Source organism: Lontra canadensis, unplaced genomic scaffold (genome assembly GCF_010015895.1).
Source record: "Lontra canadensis isolate GAN:19392208 unplaced genomic scaffold, GSC_riverotter_1.0 scaffold144, whole genome shotgun sequence".
NCBI classification, from domain to species: domain Eukaryota; kingdom Metazoa; phylum Chordata; class Mammalia; order Carnivora; family Mustelidae; genus Lontra; species Lontra canadensis.
Window position 1 is genome coordinate 3,050,843 of NW_022631138.1, and position 15,243 is coordinate 3,066,085.

At 51.6% G+C, this 15,243-nt stretch overlaps 1 protein-coding gene across 2 annotated transcripts in view; it reads right to left on the reverse strand.

Moving 5' to 3' along the window:
• The window catches only part of PAX8 (paired box 8), a 55,990-nt gene extending 42,750 nt beyond the window's left edge, over positions 1 to 13,240 (reverse strand). For both annotated transcript variants that reach the window (XM_032843823.1, XM_032843822.1), the window contains exons 1-2: positions 13,144 to 13,240; positions 12,691 to 12,798 (exon numbers count right to left, since the gene is read on the reverse strand). In XM_032843823.1, the coding sequence (XP_032699714.1) occupies positions 12,691 to 12,715 (25 nt within the window). In that variant the 5' untranslated portion in view covers positions 12,716 to 12,798; positions 13,144 to 13,240. The remainder of the gene's footprint in view (positions 1 to 12,690; positions 12,799 to 13,143) is intronic.
• Between the last annotated feature and the right edge of the window lie 2,003 nt (positions 13,241 to 15,243).

The following is a 15,243-nucleotide window of genomic DNA, read 5'->3' on the forward strand; positions in this document are numbered from 1 at the left end:
GTGTTTTAACAGCCTGAGCTGAATAAGACAGGTGGCTGGGACAGAGAGTGTGGGGGGTGCAGGCTCTTTGGAGGAAAGCTCCAGGAGAGGTGTCTTGGCCCTGAATCTGCTCCAGAGCAGCTGAGAGCGAGACAGGGGAGCAACCTGCACAAGTCGTGTGGGTGAGTGTCCTTACTTGGCCACGATCACTGGTTCCCTTACATGACCGACACACGCATGCTAGGTACCACTTGCCTGGAAAGCAGGGGGCTTTTTGAGAAGGGAAAGGTGAGAGAGGTGGGGGCTTGGGGACGGGGCTCCTTCCTGGATGGTGACAAATGCAAATTCTCTGCGGTACCTTCTGATGCAGGCCTGCGCAGCTCATCATTTCACAGAATGGGGGTGCTACGCCTGCCAGGCAGACATCAGGCAGCCCTAGCCTCACATCAACACTATTACAACACTCCTCAGGAAGGCCACACACGCTTCCACCAAGAAGGCGACTGAACAGCAAGCTCCACATAGCGATAAGTATAACGTGCTGCTCAATTGATCCGAGATCCTAAGGAATATATGAGGTAGTGGCCATTAAATAGAAAAAAAATTACACCTTGAACTCGAAGGTGGTTTGTCCACAAATGCACTTTCTCCTGCCACTGTCGCTCAGTTTCATTATTATCAATGAGCACCTCTGCCTGTTCTGCGGGGACACGTGGTTTGAGAATCACTGGTTTATGAAGGTGATACAAATATTTGTGGATCCAACGTACAAAGCATTCATGATGCCACCGCATTGTTGGTAATAATAGGTTTGTGCAGGCGCTGCAGAACCCTCGTGCCTCCATGAGATTGTGGGGCACACTCCCGTGGTCCCTGAACGTTTCTATAATCAGGGGCCTGTGCGCTCACACAGCCGCAGGCTGAGGACAGAGGGGCTCGCGGGGAGAGCTGCTGGGGAATTCTGAGCAGGGATGATAGATCGGACAGGATATTCTCATGGTCTGAGTGGAGGAAGGAGCCCACCGGTGACAACCCTCGGCCACCTGCCTTCAGTGTTGCCATTCTCAGGGCACCAAGAGGCCAGATTCTAGAATAAGCAGGTCCCGCTGCTGTTGCTGCCTGCTTGGTAACAGTGTTCTCGTCTGCGAAGAGCCAGTATGAAACCCAGAGACAGAGTATTGCTAGTGATTCTGACACTGGTCTCATGAGTGGCCCAAGTGAATGGCCGTCTTTTGGTCTCATTTGAAACCCAGGTCTCTGCAGGACCCTCATGATTCCTCTGTCCTAGAACTTAAATGGGATCCCCGGGGAGGAAGGCATGGCTAGACACCGAAGGTCCTCTGCTCACACCTCAAACCATAGGCTGCAAGAAAGGGGAGGTCACAAGCCAGGGACCTCATGCTTGCATTGATCCAAGTTGACCCACAACACACAGCAGATTCCCCGGATACCTTGGGCCTCTCTTCGTCTACCGTGTCTGTTACTGGTGCTTCTCAGCAATGTGGACTAGATCAGGACTTTGCAATGGCACCTGGGTTTTCCTGGCTGGATCTCTGGGGGTCTCTGAAAGCAGGGGATTCTTTGGCCTTCTCTTTTTTTTTTTTTTTTTTTTTTAATCGCCCACAGACCTAGGACAGTGTTCCACACCATAAAGGCTTCTTCCTAGTGTTTACACTTCCTAGTGAGACAGGGTAAGCATTGTCCATATGTGTGTGAGCATTTGTCACCCACATGTATATGAGTGTGGGTGTAATTGGCTATGTGAGCATGTGTATCACGTCCAGGGGACTAGGGCAGGACACCCTGCACCCAGAATCCAAAATTTAAGGAGGCCCTCACTCCTGGGGCCAGCCTTCCCCTTGCATGAGCCTGAGAGTGAGCACGTCCTTAAATCTTGCCCTCCTGGTGCTTTGCCCTAGTCCCAACTCTGGCTGGGTGTACCAGTGAGTGCGTAGATGTATGGTTCTGTACGTTTGTGTGTATGGGAGTGTGCATGTTGTGGATATGTGTGTCTGTGTGTGTTGGTGCCTCTCCCTAGGCTTCAGCAGTCCCTGTCAGCAGGTATGAGAGGCCTCCCTCCTCGGTTCCCCAGGTCAGTGTTCACTTAGAACAGGCCGCAGCCAGCACTCCCTGGACTTGAGTCTGCCCTCACTCTACCCCAGCACATTCTGAAGGCAGCCCGGTGTCCCTGACCTGGCCCTGGTTGTAAGCATGGAGCCTCTGCTGTGCCACTAGGCCTGTGAGGTCTGGACCCAACTCTGGGTCCAGGTAGATATTTGGTGTCATATAACCCTAGGGAGCTCCTGGGTGAGGCCCACAGCCTCAAAGGTGTTCAGGTAGCCCAGATCTAGAAGGGCAAGAACCACAGATAGAAATATTCCTTCACACAGTGGACTGCAAAACATGCCATAAAAAGAAAATGCTAGGGGGCCCTGGGGAGTTGGAGAGGAGGGAAGGCTTTAGGGGAAGGTTGTATCTGAGCTGGGCCGGTGGGGGATCGCTGGGTAGGGGAATCACCCGACTAAGCTCTCCCCAAGCCTGAGGTCATCTAGTCTTCACAGCCACGCCGAGGCAGGAGCCGTGTGTCTATTTTTCTGCAGGTGTAAGTGTTTGAATTTACAAGACCCCCCACGCCAGCCCCTTTGGCACTCCCTTTTGTCCAGCCAGGGGAAAGAGAGGCTCGCCTGGCCTCAACAAGGGCACTATCTACATGGAGTGGATTGGCAAACGCACACCAGATTGTCTGCAAACAATAGAAGGCTGTGCACAATTGCGTCCTTGCTGTGGTACGGACAGTGACTTCCAGGGGGTGGGGGCAGAGAGCAGTGTGGGCAGCGGCACGATGCGCTCCTGGCCTCAGATCTCCCGGGGAGATGGATGCCTTCCAGCCAACAGGAGCCAGCCAGCCAGGGACGAAGCTGTGAGAAAGCCATCAGGACAGCCACCGTGTCACTGCCAGCAGGATTCTTGAGAGCAGGTCTCACCTGCAGAAGGGTGAGCCCTGAGGTCTGGGCCCACCTGTCACAGTTAGGGGCAGCTGTCCAGACAGCTCTGTGGCCAGCAGGAGAGGGGAAGCTCATGGGGCATGAGGATATTCCCAGTGTGGGGCACTGTCATGTCATCACAGAATATGGGGACCAGAAGGACCTGCTCCTTGTCACACTGTCAAGGAGATGGGGGGTCTAGAAGGGAAATCCTATGAAGTCCACACGTCCCTGAAGGTGGGGGGAGGGGGGACGTGCATCAGAGGTGTCTGGCTAGGGTTTGATTTAGCAGATGTGGGCAGATCTCCATGGCATTTGTACCTACAGATTGGCAACATCTTGCCATGAGCTGGCCAGTCGCCCCACTCCGGGGTCCCTGGTGTAGACCCCCCACGGAGCTGGCTGAACCCACACAGGCTCCAATGCTGTCTCTCTAGAACAAGTGCTCCAAGGACCAACTAGACTCACGAAGGTCAGATGAGCTTTACATGTTGTCAGCAACGACGCTGTTGGGCCAGGGTGACTGATGGAGATAAATGAATGAACTTTGGTGTTCCCACTACCCAGGTTGTTAGTTTTCAGTCCTTGACTTGCCACTGAATTGTTTGGTCTGATTATTTCCCCTCCTCGTCAAGGGGTCTGTCCCCTTGACAGGGAATCACAAGACTCCAGTGGCCCTGAGAAGGTGCTGCTCACCCTTGTCACTGGGTCAGCAAGTGCCACCTCGCTGGCATGGCACCCTGCACATGAAGGGTGGCCCACCATGAGGGCTTGTTACATTGAAGTAAACTGCTGACTCTCAGGGTCCTATCTTGACTCCAGTACCTCTCCTGCCCTAACACTCTCCCTCCCGTCCTCATTCCTCGCCCCCCCTTCCCACCTCCTGAGTCACAGCCAGATGTCCAAGGACCATTTTGATAGAACGATCTCAGGGTTGAGGTAGAAGACCAAAACAGAGCTGGGGTCAGTGATTTGGGACTCAACTAATTCTAAATGTCACCCAGGGTTTTTGGCCAAGACAAAGCTAGATTATTATCACGCAAAGTAAGAAAATGTAAGAAGGGGCAGGGTGGAGGGAGGGAGAGGGAAAGAGAGATTAGTGAATTTTTAAAAACATAACCATATGGTTTTGTGTCAATTAAGAACAAGTACCAAGACATGTCTTCGTGTGGTTCTCCCTTACTACACGCCCAGCAGAGCTCTACACCCACTTCCACACACCTCTCCTCTAAGACACTACATTTTACCAAAGCCCTAGAATGTTCTGGATTCCAACATAAAGCCCAGGGATAGCCCATTCTAGTGTCACCCCTATGACTGAGTTTTCTGGTAAAATGAAATAAGGACTCACTTTGCAGAGTGTGCTGCCATAGCAGCTGATAGTGGCCACCGGGGTCTGAGCCAGCCCTTCCCAAGAGTGCTTTCACTTAATCCAACACTCCTAGGCAGTACGCCTAAATTTTAACTGGGACAATGTTTGGATGCTGGGCTGTAAGTTACTCCTGCAGAGTTTCACAGGAAATGCTGAGACAATGTAATTTTCTCTAGTGCATCTGCCCTAGAGAATTTTTGGAGACTCTCTTCCCTGTGACCAGTGGATGGAGCAGGACAAAACAAACAAACAAACAAAAAACGAAAAAAACCCAAACTCTTGAGTAGCAGCTATGTGCCAGGCGGTGATACTGGTCGTACTTCCAGTACTTTCTAGAAGCCCTGCAACATTTTCGTATTCTACACACACACACACACACACACACACACACACACACGAGGAAATTCAAGCCCAGAGAGACAACTGACTTGCCCTAGGTCACACAGGGAGAAAACAGCAAGGTCAGCACAGGCAGGGCCTCCAAGGCAAAGCCCCTCCTGCTGCCTGTGGGGGTGGGGAGGCTCCCATGGCCCTGGCTCCCCAGGGGCTGTAAAATCCCTCGCCTCCTGACACCTCCTGGCCCCGGAGTTTATTCTAGGAATAATAGTTCTGCTGTCCTCCTAGAGAGGCTGAGGGAAAAAAAAATGCAACGCACACAGAGGACCCTGGGTGTGCAAACATGCAGTTCACACGATGACAGCAGATTAAGCTGTTTCTTAGATGCGTCACCCAACCAGCTCCCCGACCTCTCTGCTGTGCTGGTCTGACAGCGACAATATGTCCCAGGGGACTAATTAGCACTAACTACTCAGGTCACTCCAAGGCCACTTAGGAGAACAAGTGCAAAAGAAAAACCGATGAGCATTGTGGCTGAAGACAGGAGAAGAAAGACCAGAGTTAAAAGAAGTGAGAGAAAAAGAAATATATAAAATATTTAGGGTTTTTTTTTCTCTCTCTCTCTCACCCAGTCTCTCCGCTTAAACTACAGAAGGGTTTTCATCCGAGAAATGCAGCCAGCTACTCTCACAGCAAAGAGAGCAAACATTACCAGCTAATGTTTCAAGTTGGACCACGGAGGCATCTCTGAAGGAGGAGACGATTTGGTTTTGAAGCCCAGAGTGAGAGGGACTCTGCGGAAGCAGCAGAAGGAATGAGCCTAAACTCAGGGAAATGAGACTGGGCACCGGCGATGGCCCCTGACGTCGTGGATGGGTCTTCCCAGTAACTCGGACACTTCCATCATCCCCACTAACTCATTAGTCTCTGAACTGGATGCACGTAGGTAGGCCAAGTGCAGTTTGGAGCTGCCAAGGTACTGAGTTCCTTGTTGGCTTACGATAAATCAAGGTAGCGGAGAATAGCTGACCCCCTTTTTTGATGCAGGTGGAAACATGGCAGCCTTGGGGGCATGCATTAAAAGAAAGTCCCCTAACTCTGCCTTTCCCAGTTGCTGATCACCTCTTTCTTCCTCACAGTGACCTCCAGGAGGGACATCATCATGGGCGCCACTTCTCCCATTATGCAGATGGGAAGACCAAGGACTGCACTGAAAAGGGATCTATTCTAAGGAGTGGGAGTGTTAGGGACCCTGATGAGGAGAACAAGCTGACAGACAGAAGGCCCTGCCTGTTGCTGTCACGACTGCTGTCCCTATAGGCCCTCACACCCTCTCTCATTGAGGGTTCTGGCCCGAATTCCCAGCAAGAGTTGCAGGCGTGAACCATCCAGTGGTACAGGGAGTGTGAATGAGCTGGACTTTGGGAAAGAGGGTGGGTGGAAGAAAGGGGGGTTGGAGTCACATCAGCCTCTCTTAGCATCCATTGCCTTCTCTTCTGCAAAAATGTCAGAAACAGTAGCTGTCTGGTTAGAGTCCTGGGAATTAAATTAGAAGCTGATGTGCCGTCTCCCAAGGAAAACCATCCCAAGAAGAGCCCGCAGAGATACTAAGCCAGCTTTCATTTACTGAAGGCTCACTAAGTGCCAAGGTGTGCTGAGCTCTTTCTTAACTCTAAAAGTGGCATCGGGAAAGCCAGAGTAGCGTGGAGCTGGCTGTGCCGAGCCTTAGCAAGCCTTGGCATCTTGTTTGGCATTCGGGACTAAGGAGGGATCCTGAGGAATGAGCACAGAAACAGAACCCACCCTTCCCTGGGGGACCTCCCGAACCTCCCTGCCCTCGACCTTGGACACACCTCAAGGAAGGAGATGCTGGTTTCTGCCCAGCCCCATTCCTGGGGAAGGAGCCCCAGTCAGGGCAAAGCCTAGACTCAGTGACATGAATTGTGGGTTTAAAATAGAAAGCTTCCTGGGAAGATTTTTCTGGCCCATGACCCATGGAAGAGACATTTGCTCACCGTGTCCCCACCTGGCTGAGGGAGAGACCTAGAGGGGCTTTCAAAAAACCCAAACAGGATTGTCAATCTTAACTCTGGACTTAAGGAAATAGTTATGACCCTCGAAGGTCCACTTACAAGTGCGCTGACCACAGGTAAATGAGGAAGAGTGGATGCCTCTGCCCACCCACCCTACCCAGAGACTCCATCATGGAGTCGCTGATCACTGGCTGATTGAACTGGGATTGGCCTGGGATAGTAGAGCTTTCAGGAACCAAGAGACCCCCGGATGGCTCTTCTCTCTTCCTTCCCCCGAATGTCTTCTAGCTCTTTCTCCAAAAGAACTCGGACTATAAAGTGTTCCATTCTGAACCCAGAAAAGAATCACTCCCCCAAAGAACTCTGAGTATGGGGGTGCATTCTCCTCTTTTTATATGATGTTTTATATCTCCGTGTCCTATCTCCAAAGGGAGCCGGGGGCTTGTGGGGGCCAGTGATTCAGTCGGTCCCCAAGTTCCAACTAAAACAAAAGCCAGTTGGATAGGGGTGCATTCTCCTGTCCTCTCCTTTTAAAACCATCTTTTTTTTTTTTTCTTAAACGAAATTGTTTCTTTTATCTTTTGGCTCCTTGTGTCCTCAGAACCCCAGAGCTCAAAGCTTTCTGAGCGCAACTGAGAGCTCGGCCCCTCTTGGACTGATAAATAGAGCAGCTTTAAAATGCTTAGAACTGAAGACAGACCAACTGTGGCGAGAGAAAGTAAACACATCCGTGCACCAGTCAACCCTAGCAAGCTCCTCGCTGAGATTACAAACTGCAGTTCCTGCCTGAGCTGGCGAGGATGCTAGAGCGGACTGGCTGCGGAGGGTGGGGTGGGGGGGGGGGAGGTGGGGGCGGGCAGAGCCACAGAGCAGGCTTCTCTGCCTCAGTTAGTCGTGCCCCAGAGGAGACAGGTCACCTGGGAGTCTGCTCAGTACCAGGCTTGGATGTTTCTGAGCATAACAGACCCTGCCAATGGGTTTCCCATCGGTTTCATACTTGGAAATGTCCCAAGAGAAGAGGGGACCAGCTTCATTCTGATTTAAAAGGACTCCTCTCCCTCAACCCGCATTCTTTGTGGGCAGGTGAAATTCACCGGTGAGAAAACTGGGATTTTTCACAAAACACAATATGATCACTCCATAATTTGATAGGAATATTTGAGGCACTTTTCCTATGAAAAATAAATACTTTAAATATCCCCTCCCCGAAACACACACACAAATTGTTTTTTATGAGAACCAATTAATAAATGCTAATTCATTCAGGCATATCTCTACTAAATTACTGTTTCATTTAATTGCAGGGGAATTTTCCATTACTAAACTCTCCCTTGCTGATTTTTTTTTGCATTATTTATATATTTTTTCATTTTCACTAATAGTGAGATTGGTATGTGATATTATCTGCTGTTTGTACGTCTTAAATTTCTTTTTTCATTTAGAATGTTTCCTCATTCTTGCAGCTCCACGTAATCCGGGAGAAACATCATTAAAGGCAGACAAGATTTTATACATAAATGAGAAAGGCACTGGCTGAAATTAACCTGGCAGGAGCGCATCTTGTCTGATCGTGCTTCTCTCATTTCAGGCATGCATGAGTGTGTGCAAGTATGTGTCTCCACTCTGGGTTTGTGTACAAACGTTTTCCTGTCAGTGAGTTGCAAGTCCATCTGTGGAAAGATTGTGGGTGTACAGCTAGGAATGAAGATCCCAGGGGCTTTAATAATAAAAATAAACAGCACTCAAATCTCTTTACAAGTCCCCAGAACACAATGCGTATTTTCTTGCTTCCTTTTTAGGGACACCACCAAATCAAGACCTTGATATCTAGACACCCAAGAGCCAAACCAGCTGGCTCCTGAAAATCCTGCCTCTTTTCATGCATAGAAAAGTGGGGAAGTTGCCTGTGGTGTTTAGGGGTTGCTTAGGGCTGTGGTAGAGATCTGTGTTCAAAAGGATGTGTTTTTGACGTAGAATTCCCATTTTAATATATTGAATGACAAAGGTCCTGTGCACCTGGCTACCTTTGCTTCTGCGATAAGTTCTTTCATTTTGATTCTCTCCAGCCACCTTCTCCCTCTCTCTCTCCCTCTCCTCCCCCTCCTCCATTGCCTCCGTTCAGGGTCTTTCTTTTGCTCTTTATTCTGTCCCTTCTTTCTCTTTCACAGTAACATATTCTGGAGGGTGTGAATGATTAAACTGTTTACTCCGAGGTTTAAGTATGAAAAGGCATGTCACCGAAGTAAAGTTTCACCTTCATACCCAACTCTATCAATAATTACAGAACAGGGAAGATGATTATTAAGTCTTTCTTACAATTAGCTCTTATGAAAATGATGCCATTTATTCTGAGCATATGGAGTTCTATCGATTTTACTTTTCACAAAAATTAATTACAAATCGTAGTAACCTCCAAAATGAAGTCAGCATATGAAGGGGTTGTGAGTAGATCCATCGAAAAATATATACCCAATAAACAGGTACCCCCTTAAATTAGAGATTTGAAGCCATAAATAGAAACTTTTGACATATTATCATATTAGCAGATGATCTCCTTTCAATAAAAATATCGCAATAATTAAAACTTCATGAGACTGATTTTTTTTTTCTCCATTTCCTTTGTCCTCTTCAGCAAAATTAGGCAGAGTCTTTTTGGGTAGAGACTGATGAAATTAATTAACTTTCCTTCCACCCCAAAAAAGTCCCAAATAAATGCTTCCAGTGGACATCAAAAAAGTGTCAATTAGAAATAATTACTTCTTATCAATCAGTGGGGCAATTAAAGTGACAAAGCTTGAAAAGATACTTATCTTAAAACTAATTCACAAGGTAGCTAAATTATCTCCTAATTAACTTGCATTGAGGAGGGTGGGAGGATGGACCCTCTTGAAACAAAGATGAATTGAGGAGCCCCGATACCTCTTTATGTTCCTTGAGACTGTTTCCCATCCCGAGACATTGTTTTCAACCCAGGCAAGAAAACTGGGAAGAAAATAGATCTCTCTCAAATGCATTTGGTCCCCTTTCCTCCTTTCATAGACCAAGAGGAGGGAACAGGGCTTTGCATCTCAGATTTAGGAAGTTAGAGGCATGTTCCTTCTCGATCTTAAGTCTCATTTGACCCCTTGAATAATCTATTTTCAGTAGCTGGGGAAGAGGGTTGCGGGCAAGTTCTGGCACATAACTTTTAATGACAACCTGCTTGCTTTTACTAAACTCTCTCCCTTGCTGATACGGAATTATTTTCATTTTAATATTTATGTGGCATTTATCTTTAAACATTAAAAAAAGTGGTCTTGTGCTTTAAAGGATCTTTGTTCCCCGATGCTACAAAATTCCCAGCAGATTTTACAGAATGTTCAGCCCATTGCTGACCAGCACAATCAAAATAATTCCCTGTGTGCTCTCCGCAGCCCTTCAGAATAAAGCTTGTAGGGAAAAATGTATGTATAAGACCTTTCTTCAAAGCAAGATCAAACGACAGTGAGAGTGAACCAGACCAGGGAGAGCTGCTTCGGCTGGTCGGGTGGGCAGGGCCGCGCAGGAAACTTTTCTCGGGCTTCTTGGGTTTTTGGAAACGGTGGGTGCGCTCGGCGGCCTCGGTCCCGCGAAAAGCCCCGTGACCGCCTAGCCTGCGCACCCCGGGATTCTGCTCCAGAGGAAACTTAAATGGAAGCTCTCCTGGCAAAAGACAACTCAAGAATGGAAGTGCCTGGGGAAAAGAGGGAAGGTGCTAAAACCTGATAGAAATGGGCTTATAAAAACGGGAGTGAGTTTATGAGTTTATCTTTAAATATAGGCTACGGTGTTAAGAAAACTGATTAGATAGAGGGAGGTCTCTGGCTCAAGTTTTCGTCAAGAGAATTTAGAAAAGAAATGGGATAGCCTTGAAATGTTTGAGCTGTGTTTTACAGTTTTCTTCTGTTTTATTAGCATTAAATTAAACGAAAGGAGAAAGGCTTATTTTCCCTCCTTGCAGTTTTATTTCTTTATTTGTTGTAGGGGAAGGTTTAGAAGTAGACCCTCTGCCTTCCTTAAACGGAAAAATACCTCTGTCCTGGCCCTGCAGGGAGTGGACGGCTCTCTCCCCAAACCCAAGGACAATTTGCATCTGAGCCAGTAGGGAATGACCTCTCATCTTCTGGGCCAGTTACTGATTAAAATTAAAGTAAAAATAAATGGTGTCTTTCCCCCCACTTTCTTCTTTTATCCCCATTTATTCTGAGTGCTTCTAGAATGAAAATAAGTAGCGAAAACAAAATCAAGCCAACCCAAGAGATCGTGACCTCGTCTTATTTCTAGCAGAACAGAGGGAAAGGGGTCTGGTGCAGCACGGTAAATTCGAGGTCCCAGGACACCCAATCCTACCATCGCCTGAAAGGTCAGGGGAAGGTCGGGCTGCGGGCTGGGGGAGATGGAATCGGGAACCCAGAGGAATTGGCCGGAACCAGGGGCACTAAGCTCGTCCTCGGAGACCGTTCCGATCCCGAGGCAGGGACGACGTCCGGTATTGTACCCCCGTTTGGCTAATGACTGAGGGGCGAAAACCTGGTCCCGGCCTCAGAAAGTGGTCAAGGAGCGTGCACAGCGCCGGAGTGCGGCCGGGTAAGGGGAGCCAGGGAGGTTCGCTCGATTCCCTGGCTCGCCGACCCCGCGGCTCCCGGGAAGGGCAGCTAGGTCTCTACTCCGCGCGCCGAAAGCGGCCCCGCGCCCGCAGGGGCGGCCGGGACGGCTCGGGCCACGCTCTTCTAGGGGCACGGAGGTGGCGAGGCAGAGTACTGCTGACTCCATCTCCCACCTTAGAGCAAGCCAGAATGAGCAACCTTCCGGAGCCTCGCGGGGTTCCCCGCACCCCTCGTTGTGGAGCCTCGGCCCCCGGACCCGAGGCCGCGCGGCGAAGCTCAGACTCGTGGCGCTCTCGGCTAAATAGAGATCTCAGCCGCGCGCCGTGCCCGATCCGACCCTGCTTATTATAACAAATGTCCCGTTTGCCGAGCGGGACTTCATATTCGCCGAGAATTCATCTGAAATATTGATTTCCTCTCACTTCGCCGGCCCAAATCGATAGCGTTGCTCCCTGGCCCCATAAATCGCTTTCTCCGCGGCCCGCCCGGCTCCATCCATCACATGGGGCCGGGCCGCGTCTCTGCCGGCTGTCCACACTTGCTGCGCGCCGGGGCGGCCGTGCCCACCGCGCCCACCGTGCCCACCGCGCCCACCGCGCCCGCCGGCCCAGACCCTGGGGCTGTCTCTGTAACACCTCCCCACACCCCTCCCCGCCCCCAACAAACCCGGCCTGGGCCAGGAGGCGGGGAAGAGCAGGCGCCACGGCCAGGGAGGGACCCCGAGCGCTTTGGGAGGCTCTGGGCCGGGTCACCGCTGGGGAGGGGGTTTCGGCTCCGCGGGCAGCCGGGTGCTAGCAGGCCGAACGCCCCGCGCGCCTCTCTCCGCCTAGCCCAGGCTCGGCAAGGAGGAGTCCGAGAGCAGCTGAGGGCACTCAGAGGTCTCCCAGGCCCCGGACCACGGGTTTCTTTCCCGCCCGCTTGAGGGGTGCGCGGGGCTCACCTCCCACCAGGGCAGCCAGGAGCAAGAGCTGCGCGCACCCGCGCTCGAGGGCTTAGAGGTCGGGGGCGGCCCAGGGCCTGAGAGACGCAGGATGTCCTCCCCCATGGGGCATGCAAGACGGGGGTGCGGCGCGAGGAACACCCCTCTGACCCGCACGGAGAGCTCCTCACCGCTCCGTGTGGACCGCAGAAACCAAGGCCTGGGGAGGGCGGCTCGCCGGGCCGAGAGGGGGACCTCGGGGCCTGAGAACGGCGAGACGGCCGCAGCGGAGAGCTAGGCCAGCGGCGCCCCCGGCTGCGTCCCGGCGCAGGTGGGTCCCACGAGCCCGGAGCGTAAGCTCCCCAGCCCCACCGACCCGAGCGCACGCACGGACGCACGGCGACGCGGGGGCTTTGGGGTCCCGGCAGCGCCGCGTCCTTACCGGATCTGATGGAGTTGTGAGGCATCGCCGGGGAGTCGCTCGCAGCCCGCCGAGGGCTCAGGGCTTCCTCACGCAGGTCCCCGCCGCGCCCGCCGCCACGCCACTGCCCTGCACAGACCCAGGGGAAGGGGCATGAGATTCGATGTCCCTGTCTTATGCCTTCTCCCTGGGCCCTATCCCACAGGCTCTCATCACGTGGCTGGAGTCAGAGGATTTTTAGGCGAAGGGTGGCCCACCTCGGCCTGGCTAACACACGTTTGCCGGGAGGATCCGGGATTGGGGGTCCTCTGAGGGAGCCCCAAACTCCAGCCCGGGGCCCTCTTCCTCTGTTGCCCCAGCCTTATCCAGTTTAACTTAGGAGGGGGAAACCCTGCCAGGCTACCTGGGCCCCTCTCCCTTCTCGAATCACCGCTGTCCCCCAGTCACCTTTCAGCCAACCCCTGGGCAGCATACCTGGCCAGCCGGCCGCCGCAGGCCCTCACTGCCCGGGTCAGCCCGTGAGGGTGCCCTGGGCCCTGCGTCTCTCCTCGTTCTGAAGTTTGTTCCCATCCACCCGGCATTGCCTACCGGTTTTATCCCGCCAGGGCTCTGAGAGATGGGTCTGGAGAGACTCGCAGGCCGCGGATTGGCTGGCTGGGTGCAGGGGGGTGCGGGAAGGGGAGGATTTTGCAAGGGGGACATGGCTGAGTGGACTCAGGAGTTAGAAACATTCGCTGGAGCTTCTGTTTCCAGCGGAGAGAGGAGAGGGAGGCAGCTGAGCCCTACCTCATCAGGCCTGGATATATTGGAGGAGTGGGAGATGGAGGCCTCAGAGCCTGAGGATGAGGGTTTCTGGGTCCTCCTGGGGTCACTGACTACCAGAAGTGAGAGACACAGTTTCTCTGTGACACCTTGCATCCCTTCTCTCACCCCCCCCCAAACCCCTGGGGAAGCAGTCTTTTCTTCTATAGGAAGGAACTTTTGTTTTTAAGCCTGTTTCTTAAGGTAGAAGCCTGCACATAGGGCTGGAGACAGGAAGGCAGGAAGGTCTGACCTTCTCACCACTGGTGTGGACTTCTTCCAAGGCAGAACCCTGAATAGCCCCAGAACCCATTGTGTCCATCTCACCCAGACAAGAGCCACAAACTCACATTATTAGATTAATGAAAATGGTCCCATAACCTCATCAACAGGGCTTCTCCTCCTCCCAAACACACACAGTCACCAGCCAGCCCTCATTCGTGCCCTTTGTGGGTTTTGAACTTGGAAGAACAGCTCAGAGGGTGGGCAGTAAGGGTCTAGATCTCACTTTAGCACAGAAGGGTGTCAGATGGGAACAGGACTGAGCTGACCTCTGGCCTAGTCGAGGGGAATCAGCAGCCTTGGGAGCTGGGGGTCCTAGGTGGGGAGAAGATGGGGTGTCTTGGGTAGGAATGAGCTGCCTTCTCTTTGATCATAGGTTTTTCTCTTCTGTCCAGGAGGCTGGGTCCAGGGAAGATTGTGCGTGTGAACAAATATGTTGGAGCACCTTGCAGGCTGGAGGCAAGGGGTGGGTGGGTGGGGGCTGGGGCAGGGCCTGGATGCTCCCCAGTCTCAGACCAGATGGCCAAGCTCAGGAGCACAACTCCTTGGCCTGAAGCGACTGCTACCAGATACAGAAGCCAGAGATAGCAGAGTGAGAGGGGAGTGAAAGGGCAGAGGGAATGGCTTATTCAGGAGGATGTGCATGTGTGTACATGTGTGTGTGCCTGTGTGTGTAAAAACACACAGTTTTTCTTAATGAAAAAACAAAGTTTTGGGGCACTTGGGTGACTCAGTCATTAAGCATCTGCCTTTAGCTCACGTCATGGTCCCGGGATCCTAGGATCAAGCCCCATGTCAGGCTTCCTGCTCAGCGGGGAGCCTGCTTCTCCCTCTCCCACTCTGCCTGCTTGTATTCCCTCTCCTTCTGTCAAATAAATAAATAAAATATTTTTTAAAAAGAAGTTTTATCTTTCAGGTTAATCCACTTCTTCCTCTCTCCCAGGCTTTCTTGATTTCATAGAAATTAATCATTTTGTGAAAAGAAAGAGCAGAGAATATGCGTGTCCCCAAGTGGATCTTCCACATTTGTAACAATGGCCCTAAACAAAAAAAATTAGGGGCCTTGCTGTATGAAAAGTTTCCCCAAAATTGTTATTTAAAATTGCTCTGTGGTTTTCAAATGTCCAGATCCTGTACTTCTCCGGTAAGACTGGAGAGGGAAGATCAAAGGGTGCTGGGATGGAAGTGGACCTCAGTGCAGGTCCGATGGACACCGCCATGGGCGAGCTGATCACTCTGGTGCCCACCCTGCTTCTGTAGGGGAGCTTTGGGGCAGTAGACGTGAAGGCTGACTGTCCACTCAGGCTTGCTTCCACCAAGGAGGCAGTGCTCATGTGAGCCCGCCAAGCTCTGACCCAAACAGTTCGGCAAACCTCAGAAGTTCTTCCCAAGCCAAGGGACTGATAGGTACCAATCACCATGGAAACTCACGCATCCGTTCTTGCTTTTCTCCCACTCGACAAAATAAATCCACCCCCGCTCCCTTTTCTG